The following is a 21239-nucleotide window of genomic DNA, read 5'->3' as shown; positions in this document are numbered from 1 at the left end:
CACCAAACACTGGTGGACAAGAACACTACTCTCCCCGCATCTCTCTGGAATAGCTGTGAGGTCTTTATGACTCCCTTGTGCTGGTTAGGGTAAACGAAATCCACGACCAAAAGAATACTTTGATGAAAACAGCCAAGAAAAGCTGACCAAATCCTGGCACTAAAGTAGCACGGGGCTTTAGTGCAAAAACTATATTTTGTTAGTTCTCATCGCTAGCTAATTGAGCAATACACTGATTTTTATTAACTTGTTGAATGCGAATAAATGTGTGCATGGCAAGCATTAACTGGCTCACAGTTTTCTTGGTTGCCTTTTCTGATTGATATCTTTGAACTAGGTCTTTGCTGTAATCTAAGCAAAAAATTTAAATTAAAGAACAATGACATAATAGTTGGCATTCAGTTTAAATATATCGGGCATATTTATAACAGTTCACCAAGTATGTTTATTGCAGCACTGTTTGTAATGAAAAGGAAGTGTTAATTAATATATTCATTTGATGTAGTAATATGCAAACTATTTTTTTTTTTTTTGAGATGGAGTCTTGCTCTGTTGCCCAGGCTGGAGTGCAGTGGCGCGATCTCTACTCACTGCAAGCTCTGCCACCTCCTGGGTTCACGCCATTCTCCTGCCTCAGCCTCCCAAGTAGCTGGGACTACAGGCGCCCACCACCATGCCCGGCTAATTTTTTTGTATTTTTAGTAGAGACGGGGTTTCACCATGTTTGCTAGGATGGTCTCGATCTCCTGACCTCATGATCCGCCCGCCTCAGCCTCCCAAAGTGCTGGGATTACAGTCGTGAGCCACCACACCTGGCCAATATGCAAAATTTTAAATGAGACATATTTTCATGTGCTCTTATAAAGAGACTTCCAAGATATATGTGTCATGTAAAAAAGCAGTATGGGGTTCCACAGGTATAGTATAATTTCTTTCCTGTTTTAAAAAAAAAGTTTATAAGTAGACAATTTGTAGGGTCACTTCCATCAAAATGATTGAGTAAATTCAAGGGAAAATCCTTCCTTCACTCCAAACAGATCACATTAAAATGACAGGTAATATATTCCAAATACATATTAAAAAGACAAGCCAAGTTCAATAAACAAAATAAGCAACTCTTTGAATTGTTAAGGGAAAGGTAACAGCTGGGGGCTTAAGTCACAGGTCTGCTAGGCCGCAGGACAAAAAACAGCACCTGCCAGGAACCCAGGTCCTTTGGAGAACTTACTGGATGTTCTGATGCATGACAGGGGGCTGTATAACATTATGACTGCTAGCTGGGCTCCATCCATTTAGAGCCACTTGCCTAGAGTGATTGAGAGGAGCAGAGAGGATGCGACCAGCCCAGCCTGTCCCCAGCCCTCTAGGCTGCCATGCAGAATTGGACTTTGCCCGCAGCTGGCTGGGGATAGGATCAAGCAACATACTCTCTGTATTTTTTTTTTTAATGTAATTCCCTTGGCTGTCAAATGTAAATTCTGGTTCTAGGCTGTGGAGACAGACTTGACACCACTCAACATGAAGGGATGCAGTGGGGAGAGAGGGAAACCTACAACTCCAAAGTGGACTGGCATATTTAGCATCCATTACAATCTTTTCCTAGTGAAACTGACTCTGCTGGAGTACAAAAAAACTGCATTTTCTGAGCTCCCTCTGAGTTAGCATTCCTTGTGTCAATCACGTGCACACTTGAGAAATCTGAATTGGGATAAGGCTTATATGGGAAAACACTGGAGGACCTTGAGTGGAAGGTGTCTACTTTTCTAATATAAATTGTGGCAGAGGCATTGGGGTTCCTCAGCTAGCAGTAGCTTCCCGGTTTTGAAAGCTTGCTGCACCGGGCATGGTGGCTCATGCCTGTAGTCCCAGCACTTTGGGAGGCCAAAGCAGGTGGATCATTTGAGGTCAGGAGTTCAAGACCAGCCTGGCCAACATGGTGAAACCCCGTCTCTACTAAAAATAGAAAATTAACCGGACATGGTGGCAGGCGCGTGTAATCCCAGCTACTTGGGAGGCTGAGGCAGGAGAATCACTTGAACCCAGGAAGAGAAGGTTGCAGTGAGCCGAGATCACGCCACTGCACTCCAGCCTGGGCAACAGAGTGAGACTCCATATTAAAAAAAAAGAGAGAGAGAGAGAGCTTGCTGCAGTTGTGACCCCAGTTTTGCTGATACCAACAGAGTTGTGTGATTCTGGAGGCAGGGAGTGGTTTCTAGAAGTTCTGCCTAAAGCAGTGCTTCTCCATTGAGTTTCTTCCAGTGTCTAGGGAAGGGCAAGTCTTTGTTGCACAGGCTTGTTCTGTTCATCGTAGGACATTTAGCTCAGTTGACACCTGCCCACCAATTGCTGGCAGCTGGCCCAGCTATTATGACAACCCAAAATGGCCCCACATATTTCCAAAAGCCTGGGGAAGCACTATCACCCATGGCATAAAAAATAAAAAAGCCCCCAAATCACATTGTAAGCCCTTTAATGCCAAGAAATAAACCCCTGTCATCTACAATGTTTCTGTCATCTACAATGAACCCTAACAAGGATACACACATGTGCAAGAAATTCACATACAAAAAACAAGCTAGCAAACTAAAATTTCAAAGCTCTTCATGAAAATTAACATCATGAAAGATAAAAAGCTTAATAAGCAAGAGAATTTATTCTAGAGTAAATGGAAATAATAGGCCAACTTGAAAAAAAATTTTAAATATAGTCATCCCTCATTTCTCAATTGTCTGCAGAGGATTGGTTCCAAGACTCTTGTAGGTACCAAAATCCCAGAATACTTAAGTTCCTTACATGATATGGTATATTTTTTATATACAATCTGTGTACATACTCTCCTATACTTTAAATCATCTCTAGTTTCTTTATACCTAACACAATGTAAATGCTGTGCAAATTGTTGTTATACTTTAAAATTTGTATTATTTTAATTGTTATATTGTTATTTTTTTCCAAATATTTTTGATCAGCAGGTGGCGGAACTGCACTAGGTGAACCCAGAGAGCCCACTGTAAGTATGTTTAATATTCTCAAAGATGAGAAAACAAAAAGACAAGACAACTAAATACACTAAGTAAAAAATCAGCTGGGCATGTTGGTGAGCACCTGTAGTTCCACTGCTTGGAGGCCGAGGCGGGCTGAGTCCAGGAGGCGGAGGCTTCAGTGAGCCAAGATCACACCACTGCCCCTCAGCCTGGACAACAGAGACTCAAATCTAAAAAAAAAAAAAAAAGTCTTAATGTCTACAAAACGTGAGAAAAAGAGAGAGAATTAAAATCAGTATTTCGGTCTTCAGCTGAGGCTAAATATCACCATCATAGAATGAAATGCTGAGATATAGGAACTAATATGAAGTTCTATTAGAAAGTTTTATTATTAATATTTCATTATGAAAAAACTTTAGTTGTCATTTTTAGAAAGTGTGACAGTTATGTGCTAAAACAATTTCTCAGTAATGCCACCAAATTATTAAATAGACACTCACTTTCTTGTTTGTTTGTTTTCAAGATGGAGTCTCTTGTCATCCAGGCTGGAGTGCAATGGCATGATCTCGGCTCACTGCAACCTCCACCTCCTGGGTTCAAGCCATTCTCCTGCCTCAGCCTCTGGAGTAGCTGGGATTACACGCGCCCGCCACCATGGCCAGCTAATTTTTGTATTTTTAGTAGAGACTGGGCTTCACCATGTTGGCCAGGCTGGTCTCAAACTCCTGAGCTCAGATGATCCGCCCGCCTCTGCCTCTCAAAGCACTGAGATCATAGGCGTAAGCCACCGCACCCGGCCAACACTCGCTTTCAACTAAAGTAAATAAAGGAGTGATTTTTTTCTTTTTAGTTTTTAATTTGAAATAATTTCAAACTTAGATATTTAAAGAATACAGAGCACTCCCACATATCATTTATTCAGCTTCACCAATTTTTCACATTTGGTCACATTTTATCATTTTCTCTCTATACATAATTTTATATAATTTATAATAAAATAATGTAATTAATAATTATTAAATTAACAATAACATATAAATTATATATTATATATACCACATATATATTATGTAAATGTGTCACATACATATTCCTATTATTTATTTTTTCTGAACAATTTGAGAGTAGATTGCAGACATCCTTCCACTTTACCCTTTAACACTTTAGGTCATATACTCTAAGAACAGGGATATTTTATTGTATACCCACAGTTATCAGCTTTGGGAAATTTAATATTTGCCATTTATCTTTTAACAAAGATAAAACAACTTTTATCTAATCAACTTTCCATATTCCAATTTGTTTTTTAAGAAAACAGAAAAGATAGGTTCTTGCTCTGTTACCCAAACTGGAGTGCAGTGGTGCAATCACAGCTCACTGCAGTCTCAAACTCCTGGGCTCAAGCAATCCTCCCACCTCAGCCTCATGAGTAGCTGGTACTACAGCCACGTGCCACCACACCCGGCTAATTTTTTTTTTTTATGTTTTTGTAGCCCAGCTAGGTGGCTCACACCTGTGATCCCAAAACTTTAGGAGGCCCAGGCAGAAGGATTGCTTGAGGCTAGTAGTTGGAGACCAACCTGGGCAGTATAGTAAGACTCCATTTCTACAAAAAATAAAAATAAAAATAAATTTCTGTAGAGATGAAATCTCATTATATTGCCCAGGCTGGTCTCAAAGGTCTGGTCTCAAGCAATCCTCCTACTTTGGCCTCCCAAAGTGCTGAGATTACGGGGATGAACCACCTCACCTGGCCCAAATTTTTTAAACAGTCCCCCAAAATGTCTGTTATATCACTTTTAATCTAGGATTGCATATTGCATTGAGTCGTCATGTCTCTTTAGTCTCCTTTAATCCAGAGCAGTTCTTCATTCTTTGTCTTTCAAGACCGACATTTAAAAAAATACTAGCCACTTTCTTTTTTTTTTTTTTTTTTGAGACAGAGTCTCAGTCTGTCACCCAGACTGGAGTGCAGTGGCGAAATCTTGGCTCCCTATAACCTTTGCCTCCCAAGTTCCAGTGATGCTCATGCCTCAGCCTCCCAAGTAGCTGGGACTACAGGTGTGAGCCACCATGCCCGGCTTATGCCCAGTTAATTTTTGTATTAAGTTTCTTTTACTTTTTTTTTCCTTGTGACAGGGTCTCACTCTGTCACCCAGGCTGAAGTGCAGTGGTGCAATCTTGGCTCACTGCAACGTCCATCTCTGGGTTCCAGGGTTCAAGCCATTCTCCTGCCTCAGCCTCCAGAGTAGCTGGGATTACAGGCACGCACCACTATGCCCGGCTAATTTTTGTAATTTTGGTAGAAACAGAGTTTCACCATGTTGGCCGGACTGGTCTCTAACTCCTGACCTCAAGTGATCTACCCACCTCGGCCTCCCAGAATGCTAGGGTTACAGGCATGAGCCACCGTGCCCAGCCTAAGTTTCTTTTATACATAGAAAATATTCCTTACTTGGAGTCTGTTTCTTTGTATTTAAAATCAAGTTATGTATTCCCAGCCAGATCACTACGTAAATGATGTCATGCTTTCTCAAGGGAGCATTTCTGGAGGCACATGATAGTCTTCTGTCCCTCATTGGTGATGTTAATTTTGGCCACCAAGTCAAGGTGCAGTCTGGTTTTCCCACTGTGCAGTTACAATTTTTCCTCTTGCAACCAATAAGCCAACTATGGGGAGATACTTTAATCTATGTACATACCCTGCTTCTGTCAAACTTTCCCCCTAGAATTAGCATTCATCGATAATTCTTGCCCAAACCAACTTTTACTCTGATGCAAAATAGTTATTTTCTGACTCCATCAGCTCCCTCCACATTTATTAATTGGCATTCTCCCTTCTCCTTCATTCATTCATTTAGTTAATTAATTATCTATGTATTATCAGGGTGGAGTCATGGATTCCTATGTTTTCAATGGTTCATAATTCATTCCTGGTCATCTCCGCTGGGGGCACCAACTAGCAACAACTAGATAAAGTATACCTGTCTTACATGTTACAAATATTTTTTTCACAGTTTGTCATTTCTCTCTCAAATTTAGTTTATGTTAATTTCTTCACTCACGTTTTTCATATAGTCAGATTTATTAATATTTCCCTTTACATCTGGCTTAGAGATCTCTTCCCTACTCCAAGACCATAAACAAAACAAAAATTCCATAATTTCTTTTTTTGAGACACCGTCTCGCTCTGTCACCCAGGCTACAGTGCCATGGCACCATCTCAGCTCACTGCAGCTTCAACTTCCGGGGCTCAAGCAAGCTTCCCACTTCAACCTCCTGAGTAGTTGGACTACAGGTGTAAGCCACCTTGCTGAGCTAATTTTTAAATTTTTTGTAGAGACAGGGGTCTCACCATGTTGCCCAGGCTGGTCTTGAACTCCTGGTTTCCTGTCGCCTCAGCCTCCCAAAGTGCTGGGATTACAAGCATGAGCCACTGTGCTGACTTTCATGATTTCTTCACTACTTTTATGATTTCACCTTTAATATTAAAATATTTAATAGATTTGGAATTTTGGTGTAAGAAGGGTAGAGATTCCACTTTTCCCCCAGCTGATTTTAGTCATTTATTTGTATAAAATTCATTCATTCAAAAATCCACCACACACACACATATTTTCATAATGTTCTTTATTTCTTATTATGTCCTTTTTTCCTATTGAATCTTGATGCATCTTTTATTAGAACCATGGAGCCACAGAACTCTGATTCTCAGCAGTGTGAAGTATCAAGCTGTCTATGACCTAAGGCTTCCAGGCAGAACTACCGCCAATCTGGCCTCTCTGGGGTTCCCCTCCTCCTGCAAGGTTGCACCAAGCGGCAGTTCGGGGAAATAGGCCTTTGAATTACCCAGTGTGTATCTCTTGAGTGTCTGTTAAATAAAGGGGGGCAGGGCGGGGGAGGAGGGGGAGAGGGAGGCTGTGCATCAGTCTTTGTTAGCCAGGCAGAGCGTTTATTTTCCAGGGGTTGTTTCTTTTATCTTCACCCTAACATTCAAACTTGACGTGGGTTTTAGCGCGCCCCCGCCCTACCTCCTCCCAAAGCCCTTATTTGCCCATCCTCGCCTACAAGCTCAGAACGAGCAGGCAACGGAATGGCTGGTCTTGGAAGCAGGCGGTTGAGATGCCAGGGTTTGGAGGCTAAGGGCTGGGGGTTGTGAGCGAGGACCTTCCCGCGTCTGCTCCTCGCCCCCGCAGTTTCCTCCGCGCCCACTAGAAGGCGCCGGGGCGCTCGCATTCCCCGCGCGGAGCCGAAGCAGCCGCAACCAGCCCGGAGCCGAACCGCGCGGCGCTGCGGTGCGAAGAGCCGGGAGGCGGCCAGAGCCCTCCCCGCGCTGCCAGTGGGACACGGAGCCAGGGATCCCCGGCTTTGCCCCCGGGGCTGGGGTGCAACGGATTCTTAACTTGGTCCTCGCGCCCCGCCAACCGCCCCCGGGCAGGAAACGCCCAGAACCACCACCGAGCCGCGCTCCACAAAAGCCCCGAGAGTTCCAAGGCGGGAGGGGTCGGGCGCGCTCCAGAGGCAGGAGGGTCCCCCACACCCTCAGGCTCACGCCCAGCTCTCCCATCGATCAGCCCCTAGCCCCATGAGGACCCTCAGGCGGGGGCTGAAAGCTGGCACAGCCCGGACCGAAATTTTGCCGCTGCCTTAGAGCGTTAGACAGGTCAGTGCCCGAGGCGGGGGGATGAGGGGCGGAGCAGGAGGCGGGAGGAGGCGCGCTTCCCGGTCCACCCTGTTCCCCGCGCCGCTTCCCGAGGCCACTCATCGGGTCACCTCCGCCGGGGGCGCCCGCCAGCACGGGCGTGATTCTGCATTTTTTCCTGACAGGCTAGGTGTGGAGCCGCCCTCCGCAGCCCACCCCAGCCCAGGTGATGCTCGGATTGAGGAGTAGGGGGCGCGCCGGCCAGGGCGGGCTGCGGGCTTCGGGACTGCCACTGCCCTAATAGAGCGGGGCTTTTCCAAAGCTCACGCACGGCCGCGTCGAAACCGCGGCATCCAAATGTCTTCAGCATTAAGATGCCAGGCCTCGGGTGTGAGAGGAAACCGAGATGCGGGAGAGGGCGAGAAGAAAGGAGGCCGGGAGACCCTGGGGCCTGAGAAGTGAGGGGAGGGGCACCGGGAAAACCGCGGCTGGCAGTGCAAATCTTAGCGCTATGTGTGGAGTGGAGAGCGCTCTTGGGAGCCGGCAGCAGCCTCTGAGGACGCGGGGGCCAAGGGCCCCATCCCTTGCCCTCCCTTCTTCCCTCCCTTTCTCACTCCCCACCCTACCCCCACCTAGGATGTGGCTGGGCCGCCGGGCCCTGTGCGCGCTGGTCCTTCTGGTCGCCTGCGCCTCGCTGGGGCTCCTGTACGCGAGCACCCGGGACGCGCCCGGCCTCCGGGCACCTCTTGCGCCGTGGGCGCCCCCGCAGAGCCCCCGCAGGCCCGAGCTGCCAGATCTTGCTCCTGAGCCCCGCTACGCACACATCCCGGTCAGGATCAAGGAGCAAGTAGTGAGGTGAGTGCCGACCGCGGCGGCGCAGCGCGGCGCTCGCTGGGGGTGGCCTGGGGGCTTTTGTTTCCTCCACTGCTGGGCTCAGATGCCTGCGTTCTCCTAACGGGTTGTGTGGAGTGAAGTGGGAGGTGGAAGTAGGAGGCTGCTGAGGCTTGGGCTGGGGAAAATCTGTTCTCCCTGAACCTTGCCATGGGGATGAGGATGGGGATGGGCGTGGGAGGTTGTGCAGTTAAGGGAGGGCCCTGAAAGACTCCCTGAGGTCCTGATTCAGGTATGAGAAGAGACTCCAGGTGGGCTGCTGGTTGGTGGGTAGGCAGCTCCTGAAATCCTAGTAATTGGCCCTGTCCTACAACTCTAAAATCCAGATTTAGGGGCTAGGTCGTCCGATCCTTGGTCCCCCTCCCGAGTACTATTTGAAGGGCAACGTCTAAGGGGATGGATCCTAGATGGACAGAATTTCAGGGCCAAGGTGTGGGGTGCTGTGTCAGTGTTTATGGGATGAATGGAGCTGTGTAGCTGGGTCTGATGACCCTTACTACTCCCTTCAGGCTGCTGGCTTGGAACAACTGCAGTTGTGAGTCCAGTGGGGGGGGCCTCCCCCTCCCCTTCCAGAAACAAGTCCGAGCCATTGACCTCACCAAGGCCTTTGACCCTGCAGAGCTGAGCGCTGCCTCTGCCACAAGAGAGCAGGAGTTCCAGGCCTTTCTGTCAAGGTACCAGCTTGAAAGAAGGGCATGACTCCACAGGGGGAGAGCAGTGATTGTGCCGGGAGGGAGAGACCCTCTCCCCCTGACTCTGCTCTGTCCTCTCCTTCCTCCACTGCCAGGAGCCAGTCCCCAGCTGACCAACTGCTCATAGCCCCTGCCAACTCCCCGCTCCAGTACCCCCTACAAGGTGTGGAAGTTCAGCCCCTCAGGAGCATCTTGGTGCCAGGTAGGGAGGAGGGTCCCAGAGGATGACCTCAGCCACAGTGAGGGTGGCAGAGCCCGAGGCTGGGTGGGGAAGAATGGGAGATGATTGGAATGGGAGGTGGGAACCTCTGATGAAAGAGGGACTTAAGCTCAAAAGGGGGCTTAGGAGGTGGGAGGTGAGGACGGAAGGGACTCTAGGAATTTCAGAAGACTGTAACTGGGGAGTTTTGGGGGAAAGAATCTATTCTTTTCTGACTAACCATTGGTTAGGTGGTGGGCAGGGCAGGCCATAGGGCAAGCTTTGATGGGAAGGGCTCAAAAATCAGTCACTGTAGGCTATGTTACAGTGTGCCCTGCTGAGGCCTCAATAAGAAGAATGGGTGGAAAGTTCTCTATTGTGTGTGGTGACAGCAGGGAGAGAAAATGAGAAAGAATTCAGGGCTGCCTATGTGATTCTGATCCCCGCTTCCATTCTCCTAGGGCTGAGCCTTCAGGCAGCTTCTGGTCAGGAGGTATACCAGGTGAGAGAAAACAGGAAGGGAAGGAGGCCAAGTAGGCATCAAGAATGCTGAGAAGGAGGCAGGGCTACTAAGGGAAGGATGGACGAATCAGGGAGGCAAGAAGTGGGTCTGAGGCCTAACCCTGCACTCTCCAATCCCCTCCTAGGTAAACCTGACTGCCTCCCTAGGCACCTGGGACGTGGCAGGGGAAGTGACTGGAGTGACTCTCATTGGAGAGGGGCAGGCAGATCTCACCCTTGTCAGCCCAGGGCTGGACCAACTCAACAGGCAACTACAACTGGTCACTTACAGCAGCCGAAGCTACCAGACCAACACAGCAGACACAGGTGTGAGGCCTGGGTGGGGAGAGGGGCAGGCTGGGCAAACAGAGAAGAACCAGAAAGGCTGGAGTGGGCAAATGGCAGAGGGCATGGGAGGCATCTGGTCTATGGCCAGAGCTGTCCTGCCACACAATGAGTGCTTCAACTGGACCAGCAGGGCCAGAGAGGGAGAAAAGGGGCCTTTGTTCATCTGGGGCTGGAGCAGGCCAGAGGGAAACCCGAGCTTTGGGTGTGTCTCCCCTTTAGGCCAACCATGGGGGCCCCAGGAAGAGACGTGTCTAAGGAGTTAGAAGACTATATTTCCAACCCACCCCTTACTGGAGGACAAAGCCCTTTACTTTCCTGAGTTCCCATTTCTCTTCCAACAAAAGGGGCCTAAGAGCCCTCCTGCTTCTCCCCAAAGCTGGTTTGTTGCACTGAGTTTGCTTCGACCTTAGGGCCTTTGCACTTGCGGTTTTCTCAGCCCGGAATGCTCTTCCCCAGATTTTTGCAGACTGGCTCCTTCTTGTCGTTTAGATCTCAGCTCAAATGTCTCCTCTTCACTATTACATTACTTATTTGTCTTATTTTCCATTCAATACTTACCAGTATCTGAATTTTTTAATTTACTTAGTCTGGCACCAGACTGACTAGGTTGCTATCAGTTTTGTTGCTTAATAGTTGTGTAAATGTGGCAAGTTACTTTTCTGTGTCTCAGCTTCTTTTTCTGTTGTAGGAATCTACTTAATAGGGCTATCATGAAGATAAAATGAGTTCATATATTTAAGGTAATTTTTTAACAGGTCTGGCACATAGTAAGTGCTCAATAAAGGTTAGCTTTTACTTAAAATTTTCTTTATTGTTTTTCTCCTACCCATTAGAATGTAAGTTCCATGAAGGTATGAACCTTGTGTTTTTTTCCACCAAGGCCTAGAAAGGTGGGACACAGAGTAGGCACTTAAATATTGATTGGCTGAAAACAGAATGTTGCCCCACCCTTCAGGGTCAAACGCCATGTCCTTTCTTCCCAGTCCGGTTCTCCACCGAGGGACATGAGGCTGCTTTCACCGTCCGCATAAGACACCCACCCAACCCTCGGCTGTACCCACCAGGGTCTCTACCCCAGGGAGGTGAGGCTGGTAGGGGCAGGGACATACTAGATCCAGCATTGGTGGGGAGCAAGTAGAGAGAGGGCAGTCCTGGGAGGGGATATCTACCTGTTCCCCTCTCCCAACTCGCCTTGTCTGCACCCAACCCTGTGCCCTCAATCTCAGCCCAGTACAACATCAGCGCTCTAGTCACGATTGCCACCAAGACCTTCCTCCGTTATGATCGGCTACGGGCTCTCATCACCAGTATCCGCCGCTTCTACCCAACGGTTACCGTGGTCATCGCCGACGACAGTGACAAGCCAGAGCGCGTTAGTGGCCCCTACGTGGAACACTATCTCATGCCCTTCGGCAAGGTGTGCAGCTAGCAGGCTGAACGGCAGGCCAGAGGACTCCCGCAGTGGGTGCGCCCTCAATCTGCAGCCTCCAGGGTAGTGATTCGAGGACCACCTGCCTCAGAATCATGGGGTGCCTGTTAAGCATGAGGCTTCCTGGAATGTAAGCTTCGTGGGAGCAGGAAATTCTCTCTGCATTCTTAGAATGGTGCTTAGTGCATAATGGCATTCAATAAAATAGCTGATGAATGAATAAATAAATGCACACAGAAATTAAACGCATTCCGAGACCACTGACTTGGAACCTCTGTGGGGGATCTGCATTTTTTTTTACCTAGCTTCTGGCCATTCGAAAGCACTCAAAAGTCTGGAGAAGAATACAAGCTGAGAAGGGTCGGGGGAGAGAAAGAAAGGTGGCAGAGGGCCATGTCCTATTTCTGCAGCCTCCCCAACCACACACACCTTTCCGCCAGGGCTGGTTCGCAGGCCGGAACCTGGCCGTGTCCCAAGTAACCACCAAGTACGTGCTGTGGGTGGACGACGACTTCGTCTTCACCGCGCGGACGCGGCTGGAGAGGCTTGTGGACGTGCTGGAGCGGACGCCCCTGGACCTGGTAGGGCAGGGGCCGTAGGATGTGGGGGTGGAGAAGGGCCTTGAACAGGCTAAGGCCACAGTGGGGACGCTGCGGCCAGGAACGGCGAGCCCTGGGACAGAGAGAGGACCACGAAGTGGGGCCTGGGGACTGTCTGGGTCTTGCAAGGGTGAAGCGGAAGAGGATGGGGCAGGGGTACCCCCGAAGGCACCGGAGCGCAGACCTTGCCCCCTTCGGGTGCCCGATCCCCGGCTGCCTGGAGCCAGCCTCCCTCTCCCTGCAGGTGGGGGGCGCAGTGCGCGAGATCTCCGGCTTCGCCACCACTTACCGGCAGCTGCTGAGCGTGGAGCCCGGTGCCCCAGGCCTCGGGAACTGCCTCCGGCAAAGGCGCGGCTTCCACCACGAGCTCGTCGGCTTCCCAGGCTGCGTGGTCACCGACGGCGTGGTTAACTTCTTCCTGGCGCGGACTGACAAGGTGCGCGAGGTCGGCTTCGACCCCCGCCTCAGCCGCGTGGCTCATCTGGGTGAGTGGCGCCCCCTCCCGGTCGACCCTGGCAGGAACCCCACAGGGAGCTGGCGCACCCGCCTCTCCTAGGCTGCACCCGCGCCCAGCCGCCACCGGGAACCCTAGAACAGTTCTGCAATGATGTACCAAGACCTGCACCTGGACGACAGACAGCTCCCACCCTCTCCCAGCCCCGCATACCCTTTAAATCTCTATTCCCAGCACAACCGCTGGGCCCCTCCTCCCCGCCCGCGTAAGCTTCCCGGTCACTGTTCCCGCCACCCCTACTCTACTCCCAGCGCTTCCCCTAGTTCAGACCATAGTCGGTGCAACCCATCTGGCGTTTATTTAACCTCTGGGAGTGGGGGTAGGTTTTTCCATTTTCAAAGCACAAGTATATTGACTCCATTTACACAAGAGTAAAACTGAGACCCAGGGAGTTGATTTACTTGCTCAAGGTCCTTAGAAACAAGCCTTTGCGCACACACTTTCCACACCCTAAATTTGAGAGTTCTCCCTTACCGGTCGGCGTTCTGCACCCTTGGGATCCCTCACTGTGTACTCCCCTCCACCCCCAGAATTCTTCTTGGATGGGCTTGGTTCCCTTCGGGTTGGCTCCTGCTCCGACGTCGTGGTGGATCATGCATCCAAATTGAAGCTGCCTTGGACATCAAGGGATGCCGGGGCAGAGACTTACGCCCGGTACCGTTATCCAGGATCACTGGATGAGAGCCAGATGGCCAAACACCGGCTGCTCTTCTTCAAACACCGGCTGCAGTGCATGACCTCCCAGTGATGGCCCACAGGGGATTTCTGACTCTCAGGCTGGGCCTGCCTCCTTGTCCCTGCCAGGAATTTCCAACAAACCCCACCCACCCTGTGAGCACTCTACTGGCAGTCCCTGAGCCTCTAGTTCCTCACTCTTCCTTTTCAGAACCTTATGCCCAATAGGGGTTGTCCTGGTGACACCCCTCCTTTTTCGAGTGCCCAGAGGCCTGGTGGAGCCATAACCTCTCCCACAGCCAGTGCCAAGTCCTCCCCCTCCCCATTCTCATGGGGCAGGAAATGGGGGGATCACTTTCCAAGTGCCAAAGAGCCCAGGGGGACTCTAAGAACCTAAGGTGGAAACACTGTCCTCTCATCTTCTTGGGACTGAGGGGGTGGGGAAGTTCCCCAACACATAATCCCAAGACTGTACCCCTCACCCGCATCTTCAGATCCAGTACTCTGTGTACCTGCTCCAGCCCCACCCCCACAGAGATAACTTGCGGCACTGGGGCTGGGGTGAGGGCCGGTGAACACATGGTGAAAGCCATTCTTAGTTGTGTCTCTGCAATGCTGTGGGCACAAAAGACAGAGCCCCAGAGTCCCTGTGCAAACACCTAGATTCGCTTCATGGATTCCAAAGCTCTCAGCTTCATTTTATTAGTTACGTTAGGTAAGGGAGCTCAAGGTCATGGTCCTCATCACACACATGTCATCGGGGCCCTCTGCACTCCACATGATGAGGTCAGACCCACACTGTGCAAATCTTTGGGTCAGTGAGCTGGAGACGAGAGGAGACATGTCAGGAATAGATTAGGCACCCTCTCCCTTGATGAAATGTGGCAGTCCTCTCAGGGGTACCCCACCTGCTTAGGGATCTGAGTTCTTCAGTTCCTCACCCATAACTCAGCTTGGGCTCCCTGAGTTGGTCTTCAATCCACTATTCATTCCATCCCCACCCTTTTCTTCTTGATCTTCCTCCGCAGACCCTTTCCCAAACCCCTCTCCCTGAGTCTCCAGCCACTTACCCCTGCCTCACTTGCCGCAGCCCAGTGCCTCCTGGCTCTCGCTCCTGGTGCTACTGCCCCTTACCAGGCTCCCCAGGGCATAAGCAGCTGCATCCTGCACACTCACAAACAGCTGATCTGGGGTCACCCTGTCCAGGAGTCCTGCCCGAGTCAGTGTCCCCAGCACCGAGGCTATGTGGGGAGGGTGTCAGGCTCTGAGACCCTCAGTCCACACCGGGTCCTTTTCCCTCCCGCAGGTGTCCAGTCATTGCCCAGACACTGGGTCCCACTCTTCACACATCTCACCATTACACTGAGCCAGGAGGAGGTGGATCCTAGCATCTCGACATCGGCTGGCCAGCTGCAGGGATGGGGCAAAGGGGTTAAGATCAGAGGGTATGAGTGACATGCTAAGGGGTTTCTCCTCAACCTGCCCTCTCCCTCACCTGCACCACTTCTCTGGCCCCAGCAGCATCTGCAAAGGTGACACCACTGAAGTCTAGGACCACTACCCTGACAGGCTCAGCAACTAGAATGGGAGAAGACAGGAGTACCCAAGTGCCACCACGCAACATGCCCAAATCTTCCTTCTTGTCACCCCATCTTACCTGCAACAGTTGGGCCATCTGGCTTTGAAGTCTCCTATGAGTAAAGAAGGGCAGTCACCACAACCGAGACACAGCATGAACATGCACCCCTTGAGCACAAGGATCCCCCTCAGAACGCCCACCTGCCTCCCACTCCCCGAGGATCCACATCCCTCCTAAACCAAGCTCCCTCACCTTTTCTCCTTCTCCAAGCCCCAGGTGCCACTCCAGGTTGCGGCGAAACTGCCCACGGGTCCCAAAGTACAGTGGTGTTGGATAGCTCAGGATGCAGAGCCCTGGGACCTGGAGGAGCTAAGAGGTCAGAGGGTCAGAGAAACATCTGGGGCTAATCTTCCTTTCCTTCTTTGGCTGCAGCCCACCCACCTTGTGGCTTCCTCTGAGTGGCCTGTAGAGCTCTGTTCCCTCAGCCTGTCCAAGTGCCAGGCACTGCACCCTAGGGAAGAAGGTGGGGCCAGATTTCCAGCTTAGCCTGGCCTGGCTGGAGAGTCACCCCAAGCACCTCATTCTCTCCCCTGCCCTGACCTCAACTCCACTCATCTCTATGCCCACCTCTGGGTGCGGCAGACCACAGTCATCATGGAGAAGACAACACCCACAGCCAGGCCCAAATCCACATTCAGGGTCACTACAGCCACCCAGGTGACCATCCACACAGCCTGCAGGACAGGGATAAGGGTGGATTGCCCAAAAGAAAAGGCAGGCCATCACTGCTGGGGAAAGAGATCCAGGGCAGTGATTACCAAGGCAAGTGATGGGGAGAGATGACCCAGGAAGAAGCAGAAAGCATGACAGAGGGAAAGAACAGGTTGATTCAATGGGACACACACCAAATGTAATGACCTGCACCAGTTGGGAAGTTACAAATATTCAGGTCCAAGGGGTTCAAACCCCATCCTTTCCCTTGCCTGTGAGTAAAGCGTATTAGGAGTTACATTTGTTGGGGGAGTGGGTGGGTTGCAGAACTTAGGACCAGGACAGTTAGCTTTGGTTCAGGGCAGAGGCTGGGGATGCTAAGAAGATGGGAGGGGGTCATCTGGGGGTAATGGCATTTCTCACAAAGTCCACACGACTGATGTGCCATAGTTGTGGAAGTTCCTGCATCTGGAAGAACATCTGCCGCATGCTGGAGATGTTGATGCAAGCCAGGACAGCCTTGAGGCAGAGGAGGTGGGCTGACTACCTCGATGTCCTGGAATACAGCCACCCCTCCCAGCCATGCTCATGCCTCCTCTGCTCCTTACCTTGGGCAGATAGTAAAAGAAGGGCCCCAGCCACAGCAGCACCGACAGGACCACTATGCAGGAGAAGAGGCCTGCCAGCTAGAGGGAAGGAGGGATGGGTGCAAAAAAAGGAAGGGAGTCTCCCACCCCCACATGAGAGCTGGTCTCCCTGCCCACTCTGCCTTATCTTCCTCGGAAGTCTCCCTTCTCCCAAATCTCCTTCCACACATCCCCCTTCTTAATATTCTGCCATTCACATCTAACCCTCCCCTCCCCCCAATTAATTAAATGCCCATTATTCACCAGTCTCCCTGTAGATGTCTGTTGTTCAAGTTCCCCAGTTTTGCAGCCCACCTCCACCTTAAAAGCCACTGTTGGGTTACCCTATAAGCAGGCTCACCACGTGCTTAGGGCACCAGCAAAGTAAGGGAAACCAAAATTATTAGGGGGAGACTTTGATATGTGATATTCCTTTTAAAAAGACAATGTCATTGTGTGAAAAAAATAATTTTATCTCAAGTTTATTTTATAGTTTTGAGTTTTTATTTTGAACCATATCTGGGGCACCATAAACTTTTTCAGTGCTTAGAGCCTACAGAGGTCTTACTGGAACATTGTTGTCTTCCATCTCTCCTATAATTCCATCCCCTTGCTCACCCTTTCTCACAGATCCCCAGTCTTCTCTATATAGGTGCCACCTGGGTATCTAACCATCTTCCACCTGTTTCTCCAGCACCACCACTTTGCCTGGATGGCCCATCCTTTCTCCTCATCCAAGGATGCCCTCTTACCTGTGTTTTCCCACCAGCATCCACCAGTAGACTGGTGGTGGCCAGCGTAGCTGAGTTGGGAAAGCAAGAGAAGAGGGAGGAGATGAGGTTGGAGGCACCATGTGCCAGGAGCTCCTGGAGGGATGCAGTGAGATGAAGTGGGAGAGACAAAGGCATGGTGGGAAGTCAAATGAGAGGGTTGGGGTCCACAGTCAGAGTCCCACCTGGTTGGAGTCAATAGTGTAGCTATACTTGTCTGCATAGATGGAGGCCAGGGAGGCGGACACCGCAAAAGTAACCAGTGCGATGGGCAGCGAGTCAGCCAGAATCCTGGGCAGCTCAGCCAGGTTGGGGAGGAGGGGTTGGGGAAATCTGGAGAGGGAGGGATCCATGGTGAGGAGGAGTTGGGTGCTTCAGTGAGATAAGGAAAGCAAAGAAAATGGGGGGTGGAGATAAGAAGAAGTGTTAGGTGGGAGAGGTGGGAGAAGAGAAAGCCGGCGTCTTTTCATTCTGTCTTACCCTCCAGGCAACAGCCCCACTATCTGGACATGGTATCTTGTGTCCAGAGAAGAGGTGAAGCAGAGCACGGAGGCCAGAAGCACCTGAGAAAGAGAGCAAAATGAAGGCGTGGGAAGAGATGGGGTCCCTGGCAGAAGCTAGAAGGGGCTGACCATGAGAGAGGACCATAATGCAGGTCTAGCTGGTTGCAGGAGCCCAGCACCTGGGGGAGCAGGGATGTGTTTGGGATGGGGGCCTGACAACTGATTTGGAGTGTGGAGCTGGGAAAGAGGGATGACATATGCCTGAGGCCACAGAGCGCTGGAGCCACCAAAGATGGTGGATATGAAGAGATGCCACTGAGCCTTCCAAAGAGGGAAGCTGGACGATATCTAGTGATATACTGGCATCTGTGGAGACGCGGAACGTTTATTTAGTGGGGTAGAGAGAGAAATGTCAGTGGAGGGTGGAGAGGAAGATGCACTGTGAATTACAGGGAAGGACCCTGGTGAGGACAGGTGTCAGAGAAGGTGCTGTGACCAGCAAGACCTCAAGGGAGCGCTGTAGGATGGTAGAAGGAACTCCAAGAGGTGTAGGGGGTGCTCCGTGAGAGAGGTGGGACAGTGTCGAGGGGGACTGTGGAAGGTCAAAGCATCCTCCTGCAGGAGGCCAGGGAAAGTGAGTGTGAGCTGGCCCTCTGTTCCGTGGCCTCTCTGCACTCCACCAGGGGGCGCCAGCCGCCACTTCCCACAGGACAGCAGGGTCTGTGCGGGCAGGGGACCGGCGCGCACTGCCGTCCTCACCATGACGACTTCCCCCGGGATCGGCGTGGGTAACCGGTCTCGGAATCTCACGTTCAATTCCTTGACCGGCACGAGCAGCGCCAGGCTGAGCGCCGAGATGGTCAGTTCGGCCGGACTGCTCCGGGGCAGCGCAGTCAGCACGGCGGCCAGCGTCTGCGGGCAGGGGCTGTGAGCAGAGGGCCCCTTGCCAGGGTTCATGCGCCCCGGCGCGGGCCCCCCAGAGCGAGGCCCTCTCTCTCCAGTGCCACCAGGGCTTCTACCTCCGCAGCGCCCTCGGTCAGCCACGTGGCTCCAATTTCCTTTCCTGCGCCCTTGTCACACACTACCCCTCCACCCTCCGTCCTTCCTCCCTTTTCGAATTTCCCTATTCCCGGGACCTCTAGAAGCCCCTTCTCCTTTCTTCTCCCACCCCCACCTTGAAGAGAGAGAAGCAGCCGATCTGGCGCGGGAGGGACAACCCCAAGAGGCTCGGCAGCTGGGACACGAGCACGTGCAGCGCGACCCCGCTGGTCAGCGCCTTGACAACAGGCTCGGACAAAAAGGTGGACAGGACGCCGAGTTGCAGCACGAACATCCCCAGCTGCGGAAAAGACGTGCAGTCACCAACTAGAGGAGGAGCAAACCAACCCCGCGCACCTCCGCCCTCCCGAACCCAAGCTGAAGGCTGGTCCCTCCCTCTCCCCCTGCCCAATTTCCCGGGCCCCCCAGCAAGGATCCCCCGGGATCCTCCCCGGGTCCTCCCTCACCATCAGCGCCCCGCTCCCGAAGGCCACGGCTGCGGCTACCCCAACCCGCTGAGCGTCCAACTGCTCCTTCTCGGTTCCGCTCAGGTTCCCTACAAGGGGTTCTGGCACCAGCCGCTCAACGGCCGAGCCTGTCATGAGGCTGAGTATGGCGAAAGTTCCTGCAGCCGGGGGGCAAATACAGACATCACCAGCTGTGCAGCCCTGGGCAGGGCAACAGCTCAGGCTCCACGCCCTGGGGCCGAAATGCTGCTGCCAGACTCCGCTCTCCAAGAAGGCTGCTGCCCGGTCAAGACTGTGGCGCGAAGAGCTGCACCAGCCGGCAAAAACTACTCCCTCCTGCAGATTCTCTGCCTACTGCGCGCCCCTTTTGGCGACCATGCACCTATTCTTCCCCTTTCAAGTCCCTGAGATGTTCATTTTAACCAAATTTCATAGGGGAAAAAAGTTCAGGTAAACTCCCACCTCTTTGCACCCACTCTAGCTAGCTTTGCCTAGGTCAGTTTCCTAGCAGGACTGGGCAAGGAGGGAGGTGAAGATGGGAGAGGTGAACAGGGAAATGAGGAAGAAGGGAAATAACAGCCCCTGTCCATTTTCATCCCACAGGGAAGAAGAGTCATTGGAAGTTCCTGGTCACTCACCTGTGGACAGGTGTCTCCCAGTACCCAGCAAGCTGTAGATGAGGACGGGGAAGAAAGAAGTGTAGAGTCCAAACACCGGGGGCACGGAGGCCAGGAGAGCAAAGGCCATGCCTGGGATAGAAGTGGATGGAAAGGTGTGCTGTGGGGAGGGGGCCTTGTCCAACCTCCAGGACTAAAACGCCCTTCTCAGACTCTTAGGGGCTGGCATCAAGGATGCTAAATCATGCCTCATGAGGGAACTGAGGGGCTAATGGGCCTCAGTGGGCGATCATGGGGCAGACAAGGTCAGGAACGCTGTGGCCAAGTCCTGGGGGCCAGACGTTGTGCCTCTCTCCAGTTCTCTGAGCCAGAACCTGTCCAAGGCTTCTTGCAGGATTGTGCAGATGAGGGGAGATGGGGGTGGGGATCTGATGGAGCTCCACAGTCCTTACCCCAAACTTGGCCTCATATCCCTCTCTCCTACCCGCAGCGGCAGGAACCCACCATCTGCTCCTGGATTCCCAGCTCCCTAAGCCTCCTCCCGGAAGCCCTCTAGAGCTTGTGCTCCAGACAGACTGCTGTTAAGGCCTCTCACCCTGGGGCACGTGCACGATGCCCACGGTCACTCCGGCCACCGCATCTCCGAGCAGCCAGGCCCGCCAGCGGTAATGGGGCAGCCAGTGCAGCGGAGGCAGCAGAGCCTGTAGCAGGCGCCACGCCCCCGTCCCGGAACAAGCGCGAGCCCGCAGCCTCCACAGCCCGAAGAGCCGGGGAAAGCGGCGCTCTGCAGGTAGCTCCGGTTCCTGCTCTTCGCCCCCGAAGAGCTGATGGAACCGAGCCTCGGTGAGAGCTTCCCTGAGCCTGGTTCCCAAGGGGTACTTAAGGTCAGAGGTGTCCCCCGCGCCTGGGTAGGTCCTGGTGCCCTGAATCCCGCTCATTTTGCCCTTGGCCACCTCCAACTCCGCCCCGTCTTAAATACTCCTCCGCCAGCTAAGCCCTGAGTCCCGCCTCCCACGAAGCAGGGTCCAATCCGGCCCTGAGGACACCCTCTTTTGAGGACCTTCTCCAGTCTGGCGAGAGCCGCGGCTTGGAGAGGGAGAGTCTCTATGTTAGGGGTTTCTGCAGACATCCTTGGCCAGATCCGATCGCTGGCTCTGGGGTGGCTGTGGAAATGTGTAGAGATTAGAGAGAGAGAAGCCGAAGGCAAGCGCACCCCGACACTCAACACCCGCTATTTACCTCTCCTTAGACTTTTCACTTCACTCCCGGTTCCTTTCCCCATCCGCACCTTGGGAGGAGAGAGAGGCTGGTTCCTCTTGGGTCCTTCCCTGAGCCACTACATTCTCCCAGCCAGAGCAAAAAGTTCAGCACCCATCCCGAACTTCACCCAGACCCACATCTTCATGGGGCACAGCTGGCTCCAAGAAGCAGTTTCATGTCCTACTGACATGGAA

At 52.0% G+C, this 21239-nt stretch overlaps 2 protein-coding genes across 34 annotated transcripts; one reads left to right on the top strand and one right to left on the bottom strand.

The window, feature by feature from the left end:
* Positions 1-7216: 7216 nt before the first annotated feature.
* On the top strand, positions 7217-16875 carry B4GALNT1 (beta-1,4-N-acetyl-galactosaminyltransferase 1). Of its 19 annotated transcripts, XM_045365507.2 has the most exons (12): positions 7217-7647; positions 7812-7852; positions 8263-8481; positions 9027-9191; positions 9305-9411; positions 9870-9910; positions 10056-10236; positions 11241-11339; positions 11484-11674; positions 12127-12267; positions 12530-12770; positions 13330-16875. In XM_045365507.2, the coding sequence occupies exons 3-12, from the start codon at positions 8264-8266 to the stop codon at positions 13545-13547; spliced, it is 1602 nt and encodes a 533-aa protein (XP_045221442.1). In that variant the 5' UTR covers positions 7217-7647; positions 7812-7852; position 8263; the 3' UTR covers positions 13548-16875. The 19 variants fall into 19 exon arrangements, 11 of the variants coding, with proteins under 11 accessions (XP_045221442.1, XP_005571405.1, XP_065380566.1 ...); XR_012420402.1 differs by lacking the exon at positions 7812-7852 and having other exon boundaries at positions 11484-11722; XM_005571348.4 differs by lacking the exon at positions 7812-7852.
* LOC102138736 (putative solute carrier family 26 member 10P) lies at positions 14148-20732 on the bottom strand. Of its 15 annotated transcripts, none has more exons than XR_012420394.1 (18): positions 20381-20732; positions 19807-19917; positions 19169-19326; positions 18838-19002; positions 18423-18575; positions 17641-17723; positions 17346-17493; positions 17143-17256; positions 16373-16450; positions 16188-16283; positions 15681-15787; positions 15495-15564; positions 15306-15422; positions 15132-15165; positions 14970-15052; positions 14830-14884; positions 14545-14672; positions 14148-14297 (listed from the first exon to the last, which is right to left on the bottom strand). XR_012420394.1 is itself a non-coding variant. In XM_074007293.1 (18 exons), the coding sequence occupies exons 5-17, from the start codon at positions 18423-18425 to the stop codon at positions 14552-14554; spliced, it is 1152 nt and encodes a 383-aa protein (XP_073863394.1). In that variant the 5' UTR covers positions 18426-18588; positions 18838-19002; positions 19169-19326; positions 19807-19917; positions 20381-20732; the 3' UTR covers positions 14148-14297; positions 14545-14551. The 15 variants fall into 15 exon arrangements, 8 of the variants coding, with proteins under 8 accessions (XP_073863394.1, XP_073863396.1, XP_015286592.1 ...); XR_012420395.1 differs by having other exon boundaries at positions 15306-15413; XM_074007293.1 differs by having other exon boundaries at positions 14545-14715; positions 18423-18588.
* Between the last annotated feature and the right edge of the window lie 507 nt (positions 20733-21239).

This window comes from Macaca fascicularis, chromosome 11 (assembly GCF_037993035.2).
Source record: "Macaca fascicularis isolate 582-1 chromosome 11, T2T-MFA8v1.1".
Classification (NCBI taxonomy): Eukaryota; Metazoa; Chordata; class Mammalia; order Primates; family Cercopithecidae; genus Macaca; species Macaca fascicularis.
The sequence above is the reverse complement of the archived record's forward strand: the minus strand, read 5'-3'. Positions and strand labels throughout refer to the sequence as shown.